The 26,092-nt window shown below is 40.5% G+C and overlaps 1 protein-coding gene across 3 annotated transcripts in view; it reads left to right on the plus strand.

The window, feature by feature from the left end:
* The window catches only part of SATB2 (SATB homeobox 2), a 168,558-nt gene that overhangs the window by 83,926 nt on the left and 58,540 nt on the right, over positions 1-26,092 (plus strand). For all 3 annotated transcript variants that reach the window (XM_036421737.2, XM_036421742.2, XM_036421743.2), the window contains one exon: positions 17,069-17,541. In XM_036421737.2, coding sequence (XP_036277630.1) covers positions 17,069-17,541 — 473 coding nt within the window. The remainder of the gene's footprint in view (positions 1-17,068; positions 17,542-26,092) is intronic.

Raw genomic sequence — 26,092 nt, forward strand, 5'->3', positions numbered from 1 at the left:
TTGTTTGACACAGTGGAAGGGAGGGGGAGAGACAGAGAGAAACACTGATGTGAGAGAGACACATCCATTGGTTTTCTCCCATATGCACCCCCATTGAGGGCCTGCAACTGAGGAGGTATATGCCCTTGACCAGAATCAAACTCAGGACCCTTCAGTTCACAGGCCAGTGGTCTATCCACTGAGCCAAAAACAGTAGGGCTAAAAGTAAAATTCTTAGCATAATATATGGAGTTTATAGTTTTCATAAGAGATGCTTGTGAAGATTGAGATCTTTCAAAATATTTTGAAATGGTTTATTTCACATAGGCATGCTTATTTAAAAGCTAATCAATGAGTCATTTCCATTTATATAGTACTAGAAGTTTAAAAGCAGCCATTCTAGGTTGAATCAGCACTTGTAGTTTAAGTAGCAATCACATGTTAGAAGGATTGTTGTGGTCCCAGGAATCTTGGGGTCAAAAATGGGATTTTGCTGTTGTGTGTATTTGGAGACAATTCCATAGCCACTGTTTAAGCAAAGGGACTTGCGTTCAAATCATTATCTTCCATTTGCCAGCTGTGTGAGCTCCAACACATTTTTTTTACTTCACCAAGACTCAGTTTCCTTATCTGAACGTCACAATGATGAAAGTATCTACGTTGCTGGCTAGTTACCCAGTCCTTTAAATCTATTTGTGATATTTGGCCTTTGCACATATGTCGGTGTTGGAAAAATTACGTTGTTCTCACCCCAGTTCAAATGCTGTTCAATTCAAAGGCTGCTGGCCCTGGAGGGCACTTGGGGAATTTTTGGTAACATAACAGGTTGATGTTTGCAGCTATCTCAGTCCATATTTTGCATAATTATGGTATCATCCATCACGTTCCATTGTAGGTTCCATAGCCTTATTGTCAATCCACTGCCCCACCGAGGGCCAATGGCATGGCTGCTGGGGAGTGGGTAGCAGTGAAGGATGGGTTTAGTTGTTTTACCAAAGCAGGTTCCTCTTGGGGTTCAGAGTGTGGCAGGGGCACTTGCTGGTTGCTGACTGACTGGGAGTCAGTTCACAAGGCTGCCTTTGGAGGACGTGAACTTCATGTGCCTTGGTGGCCCATTTCCGATGACCAAGGAATGAGAGCATTTTATGCCAAATGCACAACCTCATAAAAATGTCAAAATGTTGAACTCCCAAAAGCAATGAAATCCACTGACGATGAGTTCAGATCTCTTTCTTTTCAACGTATTCTCAAATTCTTAGGACCCTCTAGATTCTGGCTTGGGCACTTGCTTTAGAATATTATTAGTATTAGCTCTTGTACAGTGAACAGCTCCTCGCCCCAGGGCATGATTGTGTGGCTCAGAAGGGTTTCTTTTCTGTAAGTGCCACCTCCAAGTTTTTCTTTGGGCATAAGATGGTTCAGGCGCTTGAACATACCCTCCTCGGTTAAACATCAAAAGAATCACGCAGCTCCAAGGTCACTCGTGAAATCGCATTTGCTCGCTGTTATGAGAGAAAGGAAGAGCGAGCATGTCCTCCTTTCGTCGTCCGGAGAGTAATCGCAGACTCAGACACTGGAAACCCTTCAGTGTAGTGCTTCAGAGTGGCCACTGTGGAGTGCGTGTGTCAGTGCGAATCTGTGCACACACACCCTAACACTTACGGCTTCTACTTCTCTCTTTTCTGTCCTTAGAAATCCAGGTTTTGTGTGTGTGTGTGTGTGTGTGTGTGTGTTTTCAAGATAGTAAATGCACAGTTAAATTTTTTAAGTGCCGTAAAAGCAGACTAAGACCTTGATTTCAATCCGGAGGTCAAGGATCCACATACCTGAAGAGGCTGCCAGACACTGTGTACACACGTCCTGCAGAGAGAGGAGCTAGTCATTCCTGCGGAGAGTGTGTGTGTGTGTGTGTGCAGTGGGAGGGGAATGGGGAAGGTTCAGGTATGTGTGAAGTAAACACCAGCTGTCGTAAAACAGTTCAAGTGGTGCTGGTGCATCAGCCCGGGGGTGGGAGGGAAAACAAAGCGTTCCCAGCAGGTAGGAGGGTGCGCAGAACACCAACACCCTGAAAAGATGTTTTATTAACTCTCGACCCCAGAGGAAAGCACAGGCTAGTTCCTTGGCTGGAAGCTCTGTGCTCCCAATAGATGTTGCTGTGGGGGATCCTCTCTCATTGACTTCAGTTCTCACGAGAAAGTAATGATGTTTGTTTGTACAAGTTCTGTTTGTGTCCATCTATTTTCAAAATGACTATATAAATATAAATATAAATATAAATATAAATATAAATATAAATGGAAATGAATAGTAGCAAACCCAGAATTCTATCTCAGGGCCCCTCCTGCGAGCTGAGAAGTCAGTTCTACCTCCTCCTGGACTTCCTCACCGCACCCTCCCCCTGCCTCGCCCCTCCACTGTCAGCCCACAGTTACCTAGTTACGTGTCCCATGGCTGATAGTCAGCATGGAAGGAAATCTCACGCTAACTCACTGATGTCCCAGACTGAAGGCCTGCTGCATTGTCAAATATGTTTCCTATTATCTGCTAATGTCTGTTTTAATAAAACAGTGGGAACTAAATGGTTGCTTCTTAATCAAAACCATGATTTCCTAAACATAAGCTATGTGATTCTGTTACAAATTGCCACATATATAATAGATCTCCTAGGTCAGAATTTTTTTCCTCATCTCACAGAAATAAATAAACAGTAAAATAATTATATACTCGGAAAGATCAAAGTAAATATGACTAGAACCTGGCAAAAATAAAAGTCTACTGGAAGGATTTAAAAAAAAAAGAGAGATCAGATTGCAAATTCTATAGTTAATGCTTAAATAAATATGAGAAAAATGAACAATCAATAACTTGATATCATTAAAAACAGATGTAAAAACTATATACAAATGGAATTGTCTAAAATTTGAAGTAAACATTTTAATGTGCATTTTTTGAATTTGTTGTTCTTAAAGCTAAACTATTTACACTTATTTTTTTAAAAAGGCCTAAGTTGGTTTGGTTTAGCCTGTTAACTTCATTTTCCCCAGAGATCACAGCAGAGCACATTCTGTTTACCTTTTCCCTTTAATTTCAAAGACAATCATGGTTGACACAGACATATTTGAGTTAACATTAGTGTTAATTCACGGTGGATGGGGAGACAGTGTGTATGCTCTGGTTTTAAGGTCCAGAACCATGAGCCTACATCCCACAAGAAGATGAAGCGGGTAAGAGGTTGGTTTAGACGGCATTTTTTTAAATTGCTGTTCACCGCATACTATGATTGCTTCTGGCCTACATGTTTACAACATAGAGTAGCAAGGAAGTATGCGTGTGGTGTAAAAGAACAAGAAGGGGCAATGTTAACAGTGGAGGAGCTTCCGTGTTGGATACAAGGATAGTCCACAGGGACCTAAAGATGTTCACGCTATCACATCATTTTCAAGAATTCTTGGGATTATGTAGGATTTACACTGTCAATTTTCCTTTCATATGTTCTGTACATTTTATTTTGTGTTTTGGTTAATCCTCACCTGAGGATATTTTTCCTTTGATTTTTAGAGAGAGTGAAATGGAGGGGGAGAGACAGAGAAACATCGAAAGGAGACACATCGATGGGTTGCCTTCCACGTGAGCCCTGGCAAGGGCTGGGGATTGAGCCTACAACTGATCCCTTGACCGGAATCGAACCCAGGACCCTTCAGTCCTCAGGCTAATGCTGTATCCACTGAGCCAAACCAGCTAGGGCTGTTTTATACACTTTTTTAATTTAAATATATTTTATTGTTTTTTTACAGAGAGGAAGAGAGAGGGACAGAGAGTTAGAAACATCGATGAGAGAGAATCACCACCGATCAGCTGCCTCCTGCACACCTCCCACTGGGGATGTGCCCGCAACCAAGATACATGCCCTTGACCGAATCGAACCTGGGACCCCTCAGTCCGCAGGCTGACTCTCTATCTACTGAGCCAAACTGGTTTCGGCATTTTAATACAAAACTTATATTTAACCCAATTCTTCTTTTGTGTTACTTACTTTTAGGCAAAAACTTTCCCCACCATTTTTATGAAACAGAGTGGAATTTGAGGGCCATTCCATTAGCAATGATACTCGGATGGCAGTCTGCTTGTTCAGGGGATTTTATAAGAATAAGATAGTGACAATAAGGAAGGGCTCTTGTATTTTAAATATTTCCCAATTAAAAATTAACAAGGTAAAAAACAATTTTATTTCTCAAGTGTTTTGCACCTGGCAGCAAATGCCAAGTGAACTGTTGTCTTTGGTGAGGCCGAGCTCCAGTATTTAATATGTCACAGGATTCAGGGGTCATCGCAAGTTCACATGGATACTGGTGCATATCATGAAATTATTTGTGTCATAAAATAATACCACTAGAATGCATGGACCTAACCAAACCCCGTAGTTTGTTCAAAAAGCAAAATTACCCCCATCACTTTCTTCTTCCCAGTCATTGCTCAAGAAGCCCCTGATTGCTGGTTGTCTTAATTTTATTTGTTTACTTGAGTTTATTTTGCGAAATATTAAAAAGCTGGGAGAAGCGGGGATGTTAAAAATCAGCGTTCCTTCCCCAAGCCTGGTTTATTCTAGTAATCAGTATTTTATCTGACCCTGTCTGATCTAGTCTTGCAAGATCAAACGTCCAGGCCAGCGTGCAGACAGTAAACAAAGCCCGGGAAGGGTTTCAGTAAACACAAAGATTAGATGTTGAATGGAAATTAAACTCCTTGAACTAGTCCTCTGTACTAAAGTGGTTAAGTGGGTTGTGATTAAAAGAAATAAGTAATTATGATCATTATAGCTGAAATGATATAATGTTACCACATTTAAAGCACCTCTTGTACCCAAAAATGACTGTGTCCTTTACAAAGTGGTGCCTCAGAGTTGCATGGAACATCAGTGTCCTCTGACCTGGCTCCGTGAGGCGGCCCTCGCATAGCCGTGGTGGTATCGGTGGTCAGGACAATGTCTTTAATCAGCGGCCCGGCCTTCTGCCCCTGCTGGAGCTGGGCTCTCAGGAGGCACAAGTCACTTACTGCTGTCTTTCTCGTTCTTCCTCCGAGTCAGGAAGGAAACCTGCTTTCGGCTATGGATCTAAATCAAGGTGTTTGGCAAGGAAGTTTGTCTGTCCTCTGCTTACACTGTCCCTTGCTTAAAGGAATGCCAGCATTAGGTCCTTGAGTTTTATATCAATACTAGAGGCCCAATGCATGAAGATTTGTGCAAGAATAGGCCTTCCTTCTCTGGCTGCCAGCATTGCCTCTGTTCCCGCTGGAGCTGCCTTTCCGCCTTCCCATGCTGGGGTGGTGTGGAACGCCTTCATCATTGCCATGGCAATGCCAGCATCCCACCCTGCCATGGCCGCTTGGCGCCTGCATAAGCAAATTAACTCCCTATCTTTGTTGGGTTCATTTGTATATTCACTCCTGATTGGCTGGTGGGTAGTGGGAAGGTATGGTCAATTTGCATCTTTCTCTTTTATGAGTATAGATTGGATTCCAGGAAATAGAAGCATCACTTTCACAATCAACCACTTTTTATCTTACTGGTTTTCCAACACTCGGAAGAGCTTGCACATTCTCATTGTGACAGTCCCCGATGAGCACTGGTGACTGCTCGCCAGTCCCCTTGCCCTCCCTGGCTTTCCTACCGGAAGCTTCTTGGTAGCATTGGCACGTGGGAGAATGGCGCACGGAGAATGCCTTGGACCCTAAGCTCAGATGTGGGCTCATTCCTTACTCATTCCAGCTGCACAGGTAGCTGCTTCTTTGGCCTGAATATGTTTATTCAAAAATGTTTAAGAAGTAAAACAAGTGTTTGGCAACCAGTAGTTTGTAGATTAAAAGAAACAAACTTGCTATCTGTTTATATTTATACTATTTATAAGCCATTTAAAATACATACTTAAAAAGGATAGAAAATATGCTTTCCTAGCTTCCTCTTTCCTTCTTCCTTCCTTCCTTCCTTCCTTCCTTCCTTCCTTCCTTCCTTCCTTCCTTCCTTCCTTCCGCCTGTCCGTCCAAATAGTATACTTACTATTTGAAAGGAGTACAAGACACAAGGCCTAGTTTCAAAACCTTAATGTTCTATATGAAATAATTACTCTGGAATGTAGATTTTTTTGTTGCATATTTTGTCATTTAAAAATAAATTTGAGCATCTGCTTTATATACCTGGAAGGATCCATCGTGGAACAGGTCTCTTTAATTCTTAGCATTTATTAGTACTTCCAGCATGCTTTCGATTTCCCATGGTTTCAGATTTCCATTTGTCCTGCCCAGAACCAAAATTAAAAACTCAGCAACAAAGATATATCTGATGGTGACTGAGGAAGAATCCACAGAGTTGTGAAAAGAGAATGTTTGTGTATAGACCAGAAACTGTCCAGCTTATTTAAAATCTGGCATGATTACAGTGATGTCCTCTGATTTGGAGGGGAACCAGTTGGTTAAAATCAGAGAATTCTCTTGGTTTCTTGATCAAGTACATAAAAATTATTTGTTTTTCTTCAGATAATCTACCAGGTTGAAAGCTGAAAAACACGTTTGTAAGGTGCTCAAAGCTCTTATGTAAGATGCTGGGACTATCATGACAATTGCCTGTGGTGGACAGTTTAACCCGCTGTCTGCCTGACTGATGAGGGGGCATCATTTTAACTTTTATAAACTTGAGGTTATCTGATCTTGGGGTCCTGAACTCCCAAGAGCATGAGCATTGATCTAGAATCATCTGGAATACCAGGGAGGTTCTGAGTGCCAACGCTGGGCCTTTCAACTATCACCTTTCTACAATCTATGTTCCCTAGTAGTCTCCATTCTTGAATAACCCCCACTAGACTAGTTCCCTTCAAAAACATCTGGCGACTCATCCATTGCGTGATTTCCTCAGAGCCCTGTGAGTGCAGGACCTTGAACATTGTATTATAGGTACTTCGTATAATAAATAGTAATAGGATTAAATTATGTAGATGAGCTTATGTGAACATATGTGCACTTAGAACAGTTTTATTTTTGCACATATGATATCATGACTGATCTTATTTATTACCTGATTTTTCAATTGAGAGAAAATAGAAAATACTTGGTTGTTTAAATCATTTTAAACATGTCCTTTGCAAATTAGTAGTCAGAATCATTCTCTTTTTCTACTAATTAGTTATTGAGCTGAAGATTTAGTAATAGTCAATTCCACTGAGAGGAAAAATTAGGGACCATTTATATAGCCTGCAAAAAAAAACATACCTTTGAGGTTTTTCCAGCTAGTTTATTGAGTATTTTCCTTAAACAATGTCCTAAGACATTTAAGTGCTATAAAATCAAAGTAAAAAAGAATGAATCATGGGTAGATTATTTCCTTGATTGGTTTTTCTTTAATAGGTTTCAACTAAAGGATTAATACAGGCAGAAAGCTAACTGGCAAAGGTAGAATGCTCCTGAACAATGATGTGTTTTTCTCTGTCATGTGTGAATTCACCACTGAAACGATAGTTTCAGCTTAAAAGAAGAAAAATAAAGACATTATTACATATAAGTAGCTTTATCCTATATGTAAAGTTATGTGAATACTTGAAGTGATCAATGATTATAAAAACTATGATTAAGCATTATTTGAAACTGAAGGGACAGGAATGTTCAGATGCAGTATGGGTAAAGGTGGATGGATAATGCTCACTTTTTCCATGGAACATAATGGGGTCCTATGAGCTTTTACTGACAAAAGCCAGAGGTGTCCAGATTCAAGTTGCTTTATGTTAGACATACATGTTTTTTTGTGGATCTTAATATGATGGAAAAAGGAAGTTGATAATAAGGGGAAAATACACCTAAGACCAGTCAAGCAGAATTATCAGTCCACCTCACTTATGGGCTTGGAAGCATTTTCCTTCCAAGCCTTGTTTTATTAGGAGTTAACAAGTTGGCTCTGAACGGTTTGCTCTAGGCAGAGGTTTGCAAGCGAGTTCTTAACCCAGAGACAGATCCTCTTTAACAAATGTAGAGAAAAAAATCTTTAGGTGTTGTGCTCCTAAAGACTTCACTTTTCTTTTTTTGCCCTCGGCCTTTTCAGATGCCTAATATTTTCTTTAATTATATTTAGTGAACTGTCTGGTAATAGTTTTTTGTGTTTTTTTTTTTAAATTTTCCTACCCAGTGCTGTGGGACTTATATCTGTTATATATGGGATATTAGCTTTAGCTCTTTGAAATCATGTCTGTCTCTGTTTGTGTTAACAGAAATTGGTTTTCATATAACAAATTGCCTTTGTACCTGCGGTCATTGAATAGGAGAGATTAAATTAGAAGTGTTTTCTGTGATTGGACATAATGGGTATTGGCAGAAGGGATGTATTCTGGGTTTTGGGGGAAATCAGTGTTATATTTACCCTTTAGAAAGAATTTAACCCATAGATTTTGGGTGAACAGTAGGGTTGTTTTACATCAATGTGTAGTCCAGTTCAGACAGAGCGTCAACATAAATATCAGGTAGGACCATATAAAATGGTCATTTTTGCAGGTCAGACTTGCATATCAGCCATTCCATGCAGTTCAATCATATGTGAGTTTCTTGCCATTGCCCGAGATTCCCAAGTTATTACCATGTTATATGAAAGTGCGTATCCATTTTACTTTTCGTTGGCTACATGGTTCTAATAAGCACTTCATATTTACAGCGTTTCTGATGAATACTTGCTAAATGTCTGCATTGTGTGAGTCATGTCTTTCATCTGTCAGCTGGCATCCATGTTGATCACACTCATTTTGGGACAAAACTTCTTTGGCCACAAGGAAAATAAAAGAAGGAGGGATTCATGAAAATAAATATAAGGAGTGTGAATTTGTTTTAGATGACTGGAATGATTGGTAATAAAAAACAAGATAGGGATCCAAAGGAGTTATGTTTTATTAAATAGAAAAGCATTTTAAATCAGAGGCAGATGTTGCGTCTGTGTATCCTAAATAGTTCAGTTGTCAGATACAAATACATACGTGGCATTTTTTTATAAAGCTGATATTATTCAGTACTGTATCTCCAGGAGCTGACCTCATTCCCAGCACATAACAGTTGATTAATAAACATTTATCATATGCATTAAAACAATAAACAGAAGTGAATGACCTTATTTTATGGATAAGCTAAAGCAATGACTTCATCACTTTTTAGAACTGACCAGCTGCTTCAGTCTGTGACTTCAGGAAGGTGACAGGATGTTAGTGGAGGCATGGGGTCAAACCCTCACCATTCAGTCAACTCAACCGTACATGATGGCACCTAGGCATGTCCATGCCACATGTGTGCATGAACACATGCATATATGAACAGGAAGCAGGACTTATCCGTAGAAAAAGTTGACTAGTCCTGACTCAGACCCTAAAATTAATGATTATCACCCGCCCCAAGTTGGCAGTTTAGTATAATTAACTGACAATAATGTGTAAAAGGGGTTGCTAGCTCAGTGCCTGATGTTACCAACAGTTCCAACATGTTTTAAAAGTAGCATATTAGCATGCTAAGACAATTTCAACACTTTTTTTTCTAAAGGAAATCCATTAAAAAGTACTTGTGAAACAGTTAGGCTCTAAGAATTTGACTTTGAGTTATTCAGAAAAAGAGAAAAGGAGTTTTCTCTGGCCTTGTGCTTTGTTTATTAGGTTTATAGAGGCTAGAGCCCGCCCTAATCCTTTGAATATTTCTAAATATTTATCTACATTTGGACAGGTATTTGACCTTGAACAAGTTATCTGACTTCGCTGGGGATTAGGTAGGATCACTGTGGACACCCAGGTTTGGGGGCTCATGATGGGGAGCTAGGATCTTGGGAGGGAAGTTTGGAAATCCAGGGCAATGGTGTGTCACGTATCTTTTCTTTGTGCTCAGGTTTGGATATCCATTTGAAATCATAATTTTCATTGGCAACTTTTCTACCAAGAGTGCCAAAGGCAAGCCCACATCTTATCTTGCCAAATCACTTCTAGAGAACTTTCTGAGACTAAAAGAGTCTTCCCTCCCTCCCTCCCTCCCTTTTTTCCTCCCTTCCTCCCTTCCTTTAAATTGACTTATATTCTTCCATTCAGGATTTTAGGAGATATTGTGGGGTGGGGGAATACTCGAGTGTTTTTATAGCACTCATGCTAGTGAATGCCTTTGCATGAGCATCTTAATGGTTAAAGGAAAAATCAATAGATCAGAAATTCTAGAAATTTCTCAGTGCAGAACCTTTTACTCAGTTCATTGCTTTTCACTTACTATAATTATGGACAGACCCCAGGGGTTATTTTCCAAAAGAACCGTGTTAAAGTTTGCATTGAAATACTAGGTTCATTGTTCTAGAAAATTATCAGTTTTTTTTTTAATGCAGTATTGGTAGATAAACTTGCAAGAGCAATACTATAGCCACCACTATTACTACTACATAAGCTACTCACATGCTTGCTGCTGTGTGGAGTTTCACAAAGGGAGATGTCCTAGCAGAGTCCTAACTTCTTGCCAGAATCAAAAACAGAAGCAAGTATTCTGAGAGAGGGAACTGTTTAAAAACCCTGTCAGGACTCTTTAAGATGCTAGTAGGTAAGTAACCTGGAAGCTTGATTCCAAACCAGTTTACAGGCAGTCCTCCCCATTTTGCAGGCAGTCCTTCAAACACTCAACAGGTTATAACTCAGGCCTTAAAAGTCCCTGTTTGCTCTTTTTTCCACCTATCCAGTGATATCTTGCTCTGATTGGCAGGCGCCTGTGCCTATCAGATGCTGCTCATAAATGCTCAGGAAATACATTTTGGGACACCTAATCCCTGGAGTGTGTGTTTTTTAAAAACTTATTTTTTAAAAAGTACTGTGGATACTTTCCTTTCTTCCTTTGGCTGATGTAAATATAACAGGTGCACAGGCACACCTCAGAGATGCTGCACGTTCGGTCCCAGACACCGCAATAAAGCGAGCATCACAGTCAAGCAAGTCACATACTTTTTTAAAAATTTTTTTCCAGTGCATACAAAAGTTATGCTTGCACTCTACTGTAGTTTACTAAGTGTGCAACAGCATTATATCTAAAAAATATACATATCTTTACAAATATTTTCTTGCTAAAAATTGCTCACCACCATCTGAGCCTTCAGCAAGATCTTTTGCTGGTGGAGGGTCTTTTGCCTTGATGCTGGTGACTACAGATTGATCACAAATCACCACAGCAAATAGAGTAATACTGAAAAAGTTAAACATTTTGTGCAAATGACCGAAGTGTAATGCGAAGTTAGCAAGTGCCGGTAGAAACGTGACACTGATAGACATGCTTGTCACAGGGTGCCCAAACTTCAGTTTGTAAAAAAGCACAGTAAAGTCAAGCACAATAAAGCAAGGTATGCCCATACATTTAAAGCATATCCTATTGCTTGTGTTTCCCCATTTTTTTATTTATAATATTTTATTGACACTTCAAGCTGCTGCATCTGTGTAACATTCCTGTGACCTTCATGTCAAGAGCTGTGAGATTAAGTGATCTTATTTTTCTTCAATTCTTCTGCCTCCTGATTCATAGGTCAGAGTAGGAACTCTGAAGCCTCATTGGCAGAAATGGAATAGCAACATATTTCTGCACCTACCATGAAGCATGTGATTCTATGTTGATAATGCATTCTTTTAAACTCTAGGGCTGTGTCTTTAAGCTTGGTATGATGTAATATGGCATAGTTTCTTAAAACCAAAGAAAAGGTTGCAATTCTTTTGGTGCCCTTCAGGAAACAGCAGACATTGGCCAGAATGTCCTAATCAGGAAATGTTGCAATGAGAAGCCTTATCTGTTAGTCATATTTATATAGATAGTTTTCTGAAATTTACAATGGCACTTCAACGAAAAGCTTTTAGATAGATAATCATCATGTAAATTTCATAATTCTGAGATAATAATAAGCATCTGGCATAATCTCTAAAGATAGTAAGTAAAAGCAAAGGCAGTGTAGACATTGATCCTCAACTGCAGTATACATAAAAAATCTGATGTGGAATCTTAGTGCACATAGAACGCTCAGAGATTCTGATTCTGGGCCCATGAATTTATGTTTCTAACAGTCTTCCTGTGAGATGGATATTAATGGTTGAAGGACCATGTTTTGAGTATTTCTGAAACAACAGAGAATGAAATATACAATGTGCATTCATTCATCTCTGTCTACACACACACACACACACACACACACACACAGGCAAACATGACAAGATGATTGTAATAGTAATGGTAAATATTGGATAGTGCCAGGTATTGTTCTAATTGTCAACAAACATTAGCTCATTTAATCCACAAAATAATCATTCATCATAGGCACGGTTCTTAGCCCACAATCAATGTATCAGAAACTAAGTCCAGGGAAGTTAAGTAACCTGCCCAAGATTTCACAACCATCAAGTGGTAGAGCTGAGATTTAAATCCCAGCAGTCTGGCTTAGGAGTCTCTGCTTATAATCATCATATCATACATCTTTCCCAAAGATAAAAAGATATTTCCCCCAAATTGCAATAAAGAAATTACCAAAAAGTGTCAGATAGGAAAATAAGACAAGTTATGTGTGTGTACATATATAGTATTAAAAATGTTGTTGCAACCATCTAATATATATCTATATGTATATGTCTATATGACTATATCTATATATCTATATCTATATATCTATCTATATCTAATCTATATATCAGGGATTTGCAATAATTACCATAAAGAAATACTTGGCTTCCTGGATGTACTGTAAAATTGCTTGAAGTAACATGATATTTTTGAACCAAATAGCTTCTGATTATAATGAGGATAAATCTTTCAGGAGGAGTGAAGCCTTCTGAGGCATGAACAGCCTTCTGTTGCCCAAAATCATGGTATTTAATTCCTAATGGTCAGAAGATGCTCTTGTTTAGAACATCAACCTGTGAACTTGGAAAGACTCTGGGGTCCTGGAGCATTGGATTTTTAGGCATTAGTTGAGTTGGGGTGACGATTTCCCCCACTTCACTCTTAGAAGTAAAGAACTTGGCTTTTATTAGTAGAGCTTCCAGGGACTGAAAAATATCGACTAAGATTCTTTGTTTGACCAACCCTTAAACTCCTGACCTTCTTCTATGCCTATGGTTGGCAAACTTGGGCTTGCGAGCCACATGAGAGTATGGCTCTTCCACAAAATATCATGGCCTGGGCAAGTCTGGCTCTTTGGCCTCTCGAGTATGGCTCTTCCACAAAATACCATGGCCCGGGCTAGTCTGTTTTGAAGAAGTGACATTAGAAGAAGTTTAAGTTTAAAAAATTTGGCTCTCAAAAGAAATTTCAATCGTTGTACTGTTGGTATTTGGCTCTGTTGACGAACGAGTTTGCCCACCACTGTCCTAGGCTCAAATGTGCACTTCCTTGTAAATTCCAATTTTAGCAATAACCCTGCTAAGTCAGTTTAACCAGAATCCCCCCACCTCCTTGGTATCTGATCACCCTCGATATCTCATCCTCCACCATCCCCCAGGTGATGTCTGATTATCTGGCCTGTCTTCAGCAAAGAATCTTGTTAGGTTGGTTGAGCCAGAATCTTTACTTCTCTAGTTCCTCTTGGTAATTTTCTGTCTATGACGCTCACCGTCGTCCTTGGCTCTGAATTCCCACCGGCCCCTGCTGTATTGGGATTTGGGTCCAAACTCTCTCCCCTCTGTGCAATCCAGTTGTAGGGTCCCCTCTGTCTGTTGCAGTGGTCCTGATAAGGTCTGCCTTACCATCTTTGACAAGTGTTGACGGATACCTTTATCTTTAACAACATAGGGGGTGTCTTGAGTCTTATAGGCACAACTTTAAGGCTGGCTGTCCATGGGCAGCATCTGGTTTTCAGAAAAAAAAAAATTATATATATATATTTTATTGATTTTTAAAGACAGGAAGGAGAGGGAGGAGGAGGAGAGAGAAAAATCTATGATGAGAAAAACATCACTCCTGCACGCCCCCTACTGGGGATCTAGCTGGCAACCTGGAATCAAACTGTGACCTCTTGATGCCCACACTGGCTGGGCTCAGAAATATTTTATTTGACTTTTATTACATGTTGAAAATGGAATTGGTTGCAACAGTTAAAAAATTAGGAGTGGTCATGTAAAAATCCAGATTCTTTATTTTCTTGAAAAAAAATCTGAAGAAATGACAATAGGAGGAAGACAGAACTGGCTGATGCAGAGAAGAGAAGCTGAAACAACAAAGATCTGAAATATACAATGTGCATTCATTCCAGCTTTCCCTCGCTCCACGCTGTACTTCGTGCCTCTGCAGCTGGCATTGCTGGCTGCTCTCTGCCCGGAAGTGTTTGCAATTCACTCCATATGGTTCACCACTAAATAGTTAGTACTTCATGGTGGTGCCACATGTTTCTAAGGATACTTCTACAGTCACTGCTCTTCACTACATGAACTTAGAAGGAGCTGTGAACTCATCAGGAAAGTGAGAATTATTATGCATCATCTTAAAGGAATATGGGTTGACATTATTCTGATTCTTTTTACACCAGTTCATGCAGGTTTCATAGAACTCTGATGTTCATGCTTCATTGTGTGCCTGCTCTGACTAGATCTGCGAATGGAGTGTGTGTGTTTTTTTAAATTGATGATGTCATTTCAATATAGCTCAAGAAAATAACTCACTTAAATGTAATTAAGTCATTGAAAACAAAATGCTGAAATTTTGGAAAATTAGCATTTGGTCAAAGAATGCATGCTCTGAGAGAATGGGTTTGTTTTTTAAGTAGAAAAAGAAACGGATAAAACTTTTGCTTTCATACCTGAAAACATAATCTAATATTTGAATTTGTTTTTACTTCAGCTGAATTAAAAAGCAAATAAACGTGAATAAAATGTCTACTGAGGCCAAGTATTTCTGCCTCTAAAGTATGGCCTCCACTTCTATTTTCAGTAAGGAAATCATAATAGTGATTTTTGTTTTACAGACACTGTGTTAGATATCATTACTCGAAGACTCTTAACTATTTGCTTGCTTTGGTTTTAAGACTGTATGCCTTACAGTTTAATTAATACAGTGATTGAAAGGGTTTGCCTTTCAGAGGATAAGATTAAAATAATTTGTTCACCTTGAACCTTATGAGGAAAAGGTGAATGCAAACTAAATGAATTACATTGAACGGATTAAGTTAAAAATTGAACACTTAAAAAAGTTTGAGGTGAACTTTTGACTTATTTGGGGTTCATAGAAAAGTTAGGCGATCATTCAGTGTTGTTGTTTTTTAAAGCAGAAAAAAAATGCTATAAATGTCTGAATATAATGTGAACCCGAGATATGAGTATTTATCTATTTTCCCAATGGAAAGTTTTGAATATATAAAACCTCTAGACATCCAGATGAAATGGTCAGATGTCTGCTTACATTTTTTTATGTATTAATTTTCCTCCTCATGTATTTTAAAATCACATATTACATAAAATTTCTAATTTAGAAATGTTACTTTTTCTCATCCTTATAGTTCATTAATTAATTATTATAATTCTTCACATGTGATTTGTCACTGGCATCTTCCATCAAAGTAAAGACAAACTCATCACTGTTTTTTGAGTCATCTCACCCGGTTTTGCAGCACAGATCACTCTGCCTAAACTTTTTTGAAACTCAGTGCTTTTTAAAATTAAAAAAAAATTTTTTTTTTTATTTCAGAGAGGAAGGGGGAGAGAGAGAGAGAGGAGAGGGAGAGAGAGAGAGAGATCAATGATGAGAGAGAATCACTGATCAGTTGCTGCCTGCGCACCTCACACTGGGGATCTAGCCTGCAACCCCGGGCTTATGCTTTCACGGGGACTTGAACTGTGACCTCTTGGTTCATAGATCAATGTTCACCTACAGAGGCATGCCAACCGGGCAACACTTAGTGTTTTGTTTTTGTTTTTGTTTTTCTTTTTTGTAATTCAAGTATGATTCAGTCACTGTAAACTGTATGCCAAATTACAAACACATAATAACGGTACAAAATGGCACCTTTAACAATTCCTCTAGGTGAGTACTTTTGATCTCCAGCATGGAACACCCACAGTAGTATTCTTTACAGCTACCTTAGTAAGCTTTTGCAAATCATATCCAATATTTGCATTTTATGAAATAATTATGAAATCTGTTTAGAATTTTTGTTTAGAAAAAACAAATTTTGTAAATTATATCTATCAACATTTAAAACTGGTAATGATGAAGAGTTGTTTGTTTGTTTTGCCTAATGTGTTTTCCCTAAGCAAACCTCTGTTTCACATAACAAAGTATTACAGAGAGTTAGATAAGGATTTGACTCTGAAGCAGCTCACTCTTTCTTGAGAAATATTCTAGGGGGAAGAAAAAAAAATCTACCTCATGTTTGAGCATATCTGATTCTTCTCCCTTCCAAGGCTGGCCCTTCAAGTTTCAGTAAAGAGCAATAGAATGTAAAAAGGTAGATAACCCAGAGAGGGGAGCGTCTTATTTAAGGGCAAGTCCAGGTGGTATTGTTAATTTTGTGAGGTTTCTTATCCTACTGTATATTACCATCTTTATAAATCATTTTCTTCAAGAGATATTTCTATAGCAAAGACAGCAAGTGAATAGATAAAAGGAGAATACTGTGTGTAGGACATTTTCTATGATGGTTTTCATAGTTAGGTAGCTTTTTATTAGGCGGGTGTATTTAATTTGACAGAAGAGGTTGTCCTCATCATTTCTTGATGACCATGAACTCCAGAAGATGAAAACAGCTGGTGTACTAGTATTTGTAACAAAGAGTGAGGAAGCATCATATGATAGAGCTTTGATATATGAGAGGTTTTAGAATGTATAATGGTTAGGGTTTTCTGTCTTAGCTATCCAATAAAATGCCTACTTTTAAGAATTTAAGAAAAGTAAAGTGTTGACTATTGTCACTTTCATATCATGTATGAAAAACTCTATTATTCTAACATTTTGCAGAAAAGGGTAACTTATTTTTACTTTAGGGCTTTCAGTTTTGTATTAAAAGATTATGCCCTAATTTACAAAAAAAAATGTGACATATTAGCAACAAATCATATCAATGAAAACCATGATCACTATCACTTTTATCTCCTAACAGTGGAAAGAGTGGAACGAGAAAACCTTTCAGACTATTGTGTTCTGGGCCAGCGTCCAATGCATTTACCAAATATGAATCAGCTGGCGTCCTTGGGGAAAACCAACGAACAGTCTCCTCACAGCCAAATCCACCACAGCACTCCAGTCCGGAACCAAGTGCCCGCGTTACAGCCCATCATGAGCCCGGGGCTGCTCTCCCCCCAGCTCAGCCCCCAGCTGGTCAGGCAGCAGATAGCCATGGCCCACCTGATAAACCAGCAGATCGCCGTCAGCCGCCTCCTGGCTCACCAGCACCCTCAAGCCATCAACCAGCAGTTCCTGAACCATCCGCCCATTCCCAGAGCAGTGAAGCCAGAGCCAACCAACTCTTCTGTGGAAGTCTCTCCTGACATCTACCAGCAAGTCAGAGATGAGCTGAAGAGGGCCAGTGTGTCCCAAGCTGTCTTTGCAAGAGTGGCATTCAACCGCACACAGGTACAATGAGCACTGAGCAGGGTGGTGGTTAAGAATCATAACTAGGGATGGCATTGTGACACATTTTCCTTTTTATCTCTTAAAAACCTTTTGTGGCTCTCAGAGCACATAGACCTAGATTAATGAATGATGCTTGGTTTGTGAACTACTATCATGATGCATAGTTGTAACTAATTAGTCAATTTCAGCAACATAATGAACAGAACTAAACTCACCAACACAGGACCCCAAATGTGACCAGTGACCTGGTCTGTGTGCTGCTATCTTCCCTCATCTTCTCATCTACTTTTCCTCAGATGTAACCCTGACTTTGAGTTTTGTGGTTATTGTTACTGTTACCTTGTCATTTTAAAAAGTAATTTTAAAACTATTAATGCATGCCCAATCTATTACTTTGGTTTTGAACTTTATTTAAAAAAAGTATCATTATCTTATCTAATAAAAGAAAAACATGCAAATTAACCATACCTCCGCTATGCCCACCAGCCAATCAGGAGCAAGTATACAAATTAACCCAAAAATATGACAGCAGCCAAGAGCTGGAGCAAGAAGGAGATGTGTTGGATTGGGCTATTTTGACTTGGAGGTGCAGGCAGATTTCTTAAGTGAAGATGTGTTGCCATCGTTAAAAAAAAAAAAATGAGGTTGGTGCAGATGCAAAAAGAGTGGTCAGGGTTAGAGAACGAGATTTGAAATTTATTTACAGAGCCTGGGATTTAAAGATTCAGGGGAATGAATGGAAGAAAGCATCACCACCACTCCTACCAGGAAGAGACACAAGAAATGCCAGGAGAGCTGGGGTTAGGTAGAGATGGAAGAATGGGGAAATGGTAGTGAGATGGATGGAAGGTGTGAGTCAGGTTTCCAAGAGACTTCTTATGGATGGAAACCTAAGAAGTCTGGGAGGGAGAAGCTTGAAACTTTGCCATGAAATTGGGTGATTGGTTGGTAGAGATCTTTGCAAACTTGAAAGTATAATTTCATTAGAGTGGTGAAGGCAGGAGCCAGAATTTAGGAGTTGAGGAATGATTACCTGTTGAGGATACAGAAGCAGGGGCTGCAAATTATTGTTTCCAAAATTTGGTGTTGAAAGGGAGGCCAGAAGTAGGTTGACAGTTTGAATGAGCTAGGGCAGTGGTCGGCAAACTCATGAGTCAACAGAGCCAAATATCAACAGCTCAACGATTGACATTTCTTTGGAGAGCCACATTTTTAAACTTAAACTTCTTCTAACACCACTTCCTTCAAAATAGATTTGCACAGGCCTTGGTAGTTTGTGGAAGAGCCACACTCAAGGGGCCAAAGAGCCACATGTGGCTCTCGAGCCTCGGTTTGCCGACCACAGTGCTAAGGAATCATTTTGAGATAGGAGGATTTGTGAGGGAGTTGGAGGCCTCAGCTGAAGTTCCACAGCACGCACTGGCGATAGAATCAACCTCTGTGGCTCGCTCCGACTCCAGGAGGGGGAGCGGGGAAGAGACGCAGTGGGGTTGTCTGAGGTTGGGTATTGACGGATTCAGTATGGCAGGAGACCCAGAGAGGTGACGTTTCTTGCTCCCTTGACTCTTAGCAGATTTATATGTTCTGTTGTGGATGGAGACTGTTTACATCCTTTGAAAATGAGTCTTGAGGTTCACAGAGGCCTGCGCATGTTCCAAACATCACTCCATCAGGTTTCTCTTGTGACTCAGAGTCCTCAGGCAGCTTTTGTGATTATGAACAACTTGGTCCCTTGGAGCGTGTCTGTTGGGTAACCGCTGCAAAATACGAAGTGGAAGGATGCATCTCTTAGTCTGCATGTGCGGTTCTGTGTGTGCGCACGCATGTGCACGCACAAGTCCTTTCATGTATCGTTCATGCCCATGAATAGGCATTTCATGGTTAGCCAACATTTTATTGCCTGCTTCTATATACAGCTCCTTTGGCAAAGGCCAAAATTGAAAGCATGGCTGTATTACTTTGGATTTAAAACCAAATACAGTAAACCTTTTGTCCAAGTAGCACGAAGGCCGAGAGAAGACGCACAATGAGGCTGAACAAAAGGCAGGCCGGCCGGTGTGAGGGGTCGCCCCGCCAGGGCCGCGACTCCGGGAGGTCTGTCCGCGGCGGCACAGTCCTTTTTGTCTATTTTTATGGATTAATGATTTTTCTCCGGCATTGCCATCTTTCAAGTGCCAAGTTATAAAAGGTCTAATTGAAGCATGGAACACATTGTATTTTTTTCCTCCCGCCATTAAATTTGTGAGATGGCTACGCCCAGAAGGGAACATTCACTTTCAATCAGCGTGAGCTGGGGTTCACGGGCAAGCCTTGAGGATATCAAATGGAAACTGCCTAGGAATGTATGAGTATTTCCTTTTAAAATTCTGCTTTTAATTTGGGAAAGCTTTTCATCCCTCTGGGATCATAACCTGTTGTGTATAAAGCCCAACCTAATCAAGGTAGATGGTATTGACAGAATGACATAGTGTGAACTCCAGCCGGAGGTCAGCAGGCAGATTGTTTTGTTGTGTGCACGCGGTCCCCAGCAGCGAGGCCAGGCAGCGGGGCGTCCCCAGCAGCACTGTTATGTGGAAAATACGGGGTTCGATGCCCTATGAAACCAACCGTGCACTTTGCACATGGGAGGCTTTTTTTGAGTGGAATCAGACATTTATGGGTGATATAGTAATTTGCCAGCTGTAATAAGCACATAAAAATTAACTTTTATAGATGATAACATAAAAAGAATTGGTACCCTTTGGACAGAAAAGAATCTTAACTCCTTCCCTCTTGTCCCCCCCACCAAAGCAAACAAAATCAGAACCATTGGCGTAAGCCAGTGGTCGGCAAACACATTAGTCAACAGAGCCAAATATCAATGGGACAACGGTTGAAATTTCTTTGGAGAGCCACATTTTTTAAACTTGAACTTCTTCTAACACCACTTCTTCAAAATAGACTCGCCCAGGCCATGGTATTTTGTGGAAGAGCCACACACAAGGGGCCAAAGAGCCACATGTGGCTCGCGAGCTGCAGTTTTCTGACCACGAGTTTAGGTGGACACCTAGGGCCACATCAGTCTGGCACTCATTGGCTTTACCGATATTTAGCATATCCTCAGTCCCACTGGGTACTTTCCAGAAATAGTTGGTGATGTCCATTATTCATTTATTATCAAACTAAACGAAAAGCAACTTTTCAGTATGTGCTTGTGCTGGACGATTAGACCAAGAACAAATCAGTGGAGTGTGTGTGTGTGTAGAACAAAAGCACACATACAGCATTCATAAATGATGCTGGACTCGTGAATATACATCAGAATAGTTTTTCATGTTTAAGACAGGCAGATGAAAAGCTTAAAGGATCCTCCTCAGGCCACTGGATTTTGCCTGCTCGCACTGGCAAGGAGCTGGCAATGCCAACCTAAGGTCTGATGGGTGGAGGGGGACGAAGCCCAGCTCCCGTGCCTGCTGTCGCAGGGACCCTGAGGAGTGACTCCCACCCCAGAGCCCTCTCTCCGCAGGATCGGCTGAGGTTGGGACCTTGCTTGGGTCTCTCCCCTTCCGTGTCCTGCTCCTCCTAGTCTCTCCCCGGTTTCCCTCAGAAGCACTTCCTAGTAAGTCCCAGGTGACAGGTCAATGCCATTGCCAGCCTAGTGGACCTTGGTTATGCCATGGCTTAGAAGTCTGAATGAAACCCACCTTCCGTTTTAGCCTACTACCTTCCCAAATCTAAAGCAAAGTATTATTGTTATTTTAAACGGAGTCCCCTGAGCTCAGTGGACTGATGTGGATGTCAGATTTACTTATGGATATTAGATATTGGGAGTGGCGGGTGGAGCGAGAGAGAACGAGCGTCAGAAACACATTAGTTTTGAGTTCCTATGAGATCTTCCAAATTTGACTCAAATGAAAGCTATTCTTCCTGCGTCTGCACGGTGACTTACGGGATTTCCATGAGTTTCGGAGTCACTCTGCTCCTTGGCCCACCCCTTCTCCAGGACTCTGTCGAGTGTTTTTCCATGTGTGTTTTCCCTCGCCCGCACCCCCAGTTTACTTCAGTGCTGGCATACCTTCGCTTTCTGGAGCTACGGACGGGAAATAAGTTGCTGGCATCTTTGCCTTTTGACAGTTTGATTATGAATCCTAACCTCAGGTATCCTTTTGCCCCTTGTCACGTTAGGGACTTAAAATGTTAGTCAGAGGCTTATGACAGTATTTTAAAAGACTTCCTGTTTCTAAGGCATGCTTGTGGAATGTCCACTGACCTGTGAGTAGCAGTTTCATGAAATACATACAGTGAGTCTTCCTTAATAGATAAATTATTCTCTAATTTAGTTAAAAATCCAGCGACCTACATATTTTTATGGTTAGAACCCCCACCCCCCTCACTTACTAACATTGCTTCTCCTCAGAGACTGTCCATCTGAGCAAATCTGTTAAATGAGGGAGAGGATGCTTTGACCCAAACTAGACTGCGTCCATTGGCGCAGATGCCTCCCTCGTGCGGATGGGAGCGTTAGAATGCCCAGAAAGGGCAATTAGCTGTGGTCCTGAGCCCCTCTCTGTACCACTGACCCCTTTACCTGACATCCTTCTTTAAAGAATCACCCATGAGGTGTTGGTGTCATTTTAAACAAGACTTTTGCCGAGTCTCAGAAAGGTCAGGCTCATTTGGGTGTCAGTGGCTCTCCTGAGCCAGTTCTTAGAGGCGTGTTTTCCACAGAGGCACTGGTCTGTTCTGCAGACTGTGTGGCTCTTTTGTAACTGGAAGGCCCCTGATTCGGTATCTTGCTCCTTCTTTGGATCCATGACCAAGTCACCCAATGACCTGGTTCTCACCTTTTTGTCCAAGGTCTGGCTGGAGAAAGCTGTCCTGGTCCGATCTGATAGAAAAGAGGATTTAACAAATCCTCAGGAACTCACTGGGTTGACCCGCCCTTATTTGGCTACTTGTTGTTTTTTTATGAGCCTTTGCCAAAACTCTGCTGTTTACTCATCAGAGCCACATCATTTGAAGGAACTGAAGGCCAGGGTTATAAATACAATTTCTGAAGTCACTCAGCAACTAGAGAATGTTTCAACAGATTGGAAAATTAGATTGAATGATGTATCAGGAAAGTTGGCAGTGCGGTCAATGGCTGGAAATACAAATGTCTCCGTGCGAAGTGACATGTATTTTGCTTTCATGCTTTATGGCACCATGTTTGGAGTCTTTGCACACTCAGATGATTAAGGTTAAAGTGCCTCAGGACTTGCTGACCAGGATTTTTAGTAACAAGATGAAAATTGTAGCGACCAAAATATTTGGAAATCTTTTTATTTCTTAAAATAATATATTTTTATTGATTTCAGAGAAAGGGAGAGAAAGAGATAGAAACATCAATGATAAGAGAGAATCATTGATTGGCTGCCGCCTGCACGCCCCACACGAGATCAAGTTTGTAACGTGGGCATGTGCCCTGACCTGGTCAGAGGTTGATGCTCTGCCACTGAGCCATGCAGGCCAGGCTGTTTGAAAGTCTTGGCTTCAGTCTTTGCCAGTCATTTTTTGGGGGTGGGAAACTCTTAAGTCTTGTGTTTAATTTATACATAGTGTTCGCCAGAGTTAGGCACGATTTAGCTACACATCCAGTTTATATGGGTAGAAAATGGGACCTCCAAGATATTCAGAATTCTTCCTCAGCAGACCTCCGCTCTCAGACATCAGCATTCCTCATCTCCAGTAGAGATAGGGCTCCCCGCAAGCTGTACAGGAGTAACATACAATGGAAACCCGGGGTCTGGACGCCATGGTCCAGTGAGCTGGTTATAAAATCACAGGGGGACCTGCCGGGAGAGGAAGTCCACCCTCTGAATGGTGGGCCGTCAATATGAAATGCCGCAGATCAGGCACGGACCTGTTATTGGCTTGGGAAGCAAATAATATACCTTCTTTTGATTTCAACGTTAAATTAATAAAGTAGGAGAAGATGGCCCTGCTTGCTTCATCAAACAGGCAATCTTTCATTTCAGAACCACTAGCGTGACTTCATAGATTTGAAGATTATAATAATATTAATATCTGGCAGAATAGCAGTGTCTCCGACTTATTAGATGGCTTGAGGATGGCCCTGTAGATAGTGGTCTCACTGTAGTGCCTCATGTGTACATAGAAAGAGTGTCATTAATTAGCACTTTCTAGGCAATTTCAGCCAAAAAGCCTGGGCGAGATGCTGGTTTTGTTTGTGCTCTGGGTAATGGGAAGGTTGAAGCAAAGCTGTCAAACATGCACAGCTCTCTCCTCAGTCACCAGTTTACTTGAAATAAAAACATTTATATAAAAGAAAATTCTTTTCTTCCCCCCACCACCACCCACCTACCCCCCACTGCCTCTCCACCCCTGTTCCTCACAGAACTTGTACCAAAGGAAACACAAGGTAGCCCATCGTTCTGTCTGTTTCTTGATCACCAACTAGTGTGAGAAATTCTTAAAATTAATTAGGAGCCCTAGCCAATTTGGCTCAGTGGGTAGAGCGTTGGCCCTTGGACTAAAGAGTCCCGGGTTTGATTCTGGTCAAGGGCACGTACCTCAGTTGCAAGCTCAATCCCAGGCCCTAGTTGGGGCATGTGTGGGAGGCAACCAATCGATGTGTCTCTCTTCCATCGATGTTTCTCTCTCTGTGTCTCTCCCTCTCCCTTCTATTCTCTCTTAAAAAAGAAAAATCAATGGAAAAATATCCTTGGGTGAGGATTAAAATAAAATTAGTTATGAGCTAATTATAGAAAATGCAGGTTTCACCACTTTACCAAAAAAGACTGTTTTTTGGCAATAGTTTTATAAACTTTTGTCACTATTCCCTAACAAGGAGGGATGGACTCATTTCACACAAATAAGGCGTCTTTGTCCTCAATCAGGACTTTCTTTCACCTCCAGTGAGTGTCTCAGTGGAGTCCTGCACGTTTAGTGTGAAGGCCTCCTGTTTTATTATGAAACTGGTCTCCCCAAATTCAAGGCGATGTTTATAATTAAAGTAGAATTTTTATAGAAGAAGCACCAGGAAACACTAGCTTTAGATCCCACTATTTATGTGCTTTTCGCCATTGCTTATTTAAAGTAATAAAATAAATACACAAGTGTTCTTTTCCTAGCCATTGAGTGAAAGGGTGACCATTTGGCCTGCAGTTAAGTGCAGGTTTGTTCAAATAAAGTGAATTAAATTTAAAGACCAGAAATACTATGAGGAAAATATAACTGAATCAATTCAAAGTCAGGTGTAAATTTCAAGGTTGCTTAAATTTTATCTATAAGTTTTGTGCCTCACTGCAGGCTACATCATTGACTTTATTTTCTTTTTTAAATATACTTTTATTGATTTCAGAGAGGAAAGGAGAGGAAGAGAGAGATAGAATATAGATATCAATGATGAGAGAGAATCACTCACTGATCAGCTGCCTCCTGTATGCCCCATACTGGGGATCCAGCCTGGAACCCAGGCATGTGTCCTTACTGGGAATCGAATCGTGAACTCATGGATCAAAGGTCAATGTTCAACCACTGAGTCACACTGGTCGGGCAAGCATTTACTTTCCAAAGTCTCTGACTGCAACATCCTGTAAGAAATACTTTTTATCTCAGGAGCTGGTGCACACATGCACATACGTGACCGCACCTGCATTTTGTATGTCTGTCTCAAAGTCGATCTCATTTCCACTTACATCTTTATGTGTATATTTCCAAAGAAAAGCCTTCATGAGAGAGAAAGAAGCCTTCATGAAGCAATACTGTACCATGTATGGAGCACTTTGGTAATTCTAACCTAATTGCATTTCAGTATAACAATGTTAGTGATGATGTGCTCAATTAATTTTATCACTCACTAATAATTACAGTCCCTGTTTCAGCAACGATGCAGACTAAGGCTCATTTTAAATGATACAGAGTTACTTAGGGAGGAAAAGTTGTTCTTACTTTTCTGAAGTATAAAGTGAATATCTTAGCACTTAGTTTAAGTGCTATCCTGGACGTTCATTTCACTTAGTATATAGTTTATGAAACTTCCCTTTGCATTTTCCTTTACCTCCAATAATTGTAATTATCCTACTTCCGAAAATTTATTCTTCATATGTTCTTCCTACTGTATTAGGAAGACACTTAACAAAATATAACTGGAAGGCCTTGACTATAAGAACTGTACTTCGATGTTAGGTCTGTATTTTTTTATCCATTCACTTAACAAATGATTATTAAGCGTTCAGAGACTATGCTAGCTATAACGATAGCTGGTATTTATTGAACATTTAACATGGATGGGTACAGTTATAAGCTAGGGATCCCTAAGGGGGAAGTACGATATTATCTTAATTTGACCAGTGAGGAATCTGGGTCATTAATCCATGTGCAATCGAAGCCCAGTTTGAAACCAGCAATTCAGACTGCAGAGCTCACACTCAGAGCCACTTTATTCTCACTAATACCTGCTGCTGCAGAGCGGGTGACGGACAGTCACTCCTTCAGGGAGTGAAATGCAGGAGCAGAGAGACTTGCAAAGCAGTGCTCCCGCGGGGGTATGATGAGCTTCGTGACGTGG

The sequence above is a fragment of the Pipistrellus kuhlii genome, unplaced genomic scaffold, assembly GCF_014108245.1.
Source record: "Pipistrellus kuhlii isolate mPipKuh1 unplaced genomic scaffold, mPipKuh1.p scaffold_m20_p_7, whole genome shotgun sequence".
NCBI classification, from domain to species: Eukaryota; Metazoa; Chordata; class Mammalia; order Chiroptera; family Vespertilionidae; genus Pipistrellus; species Pipistrellus kuhlii.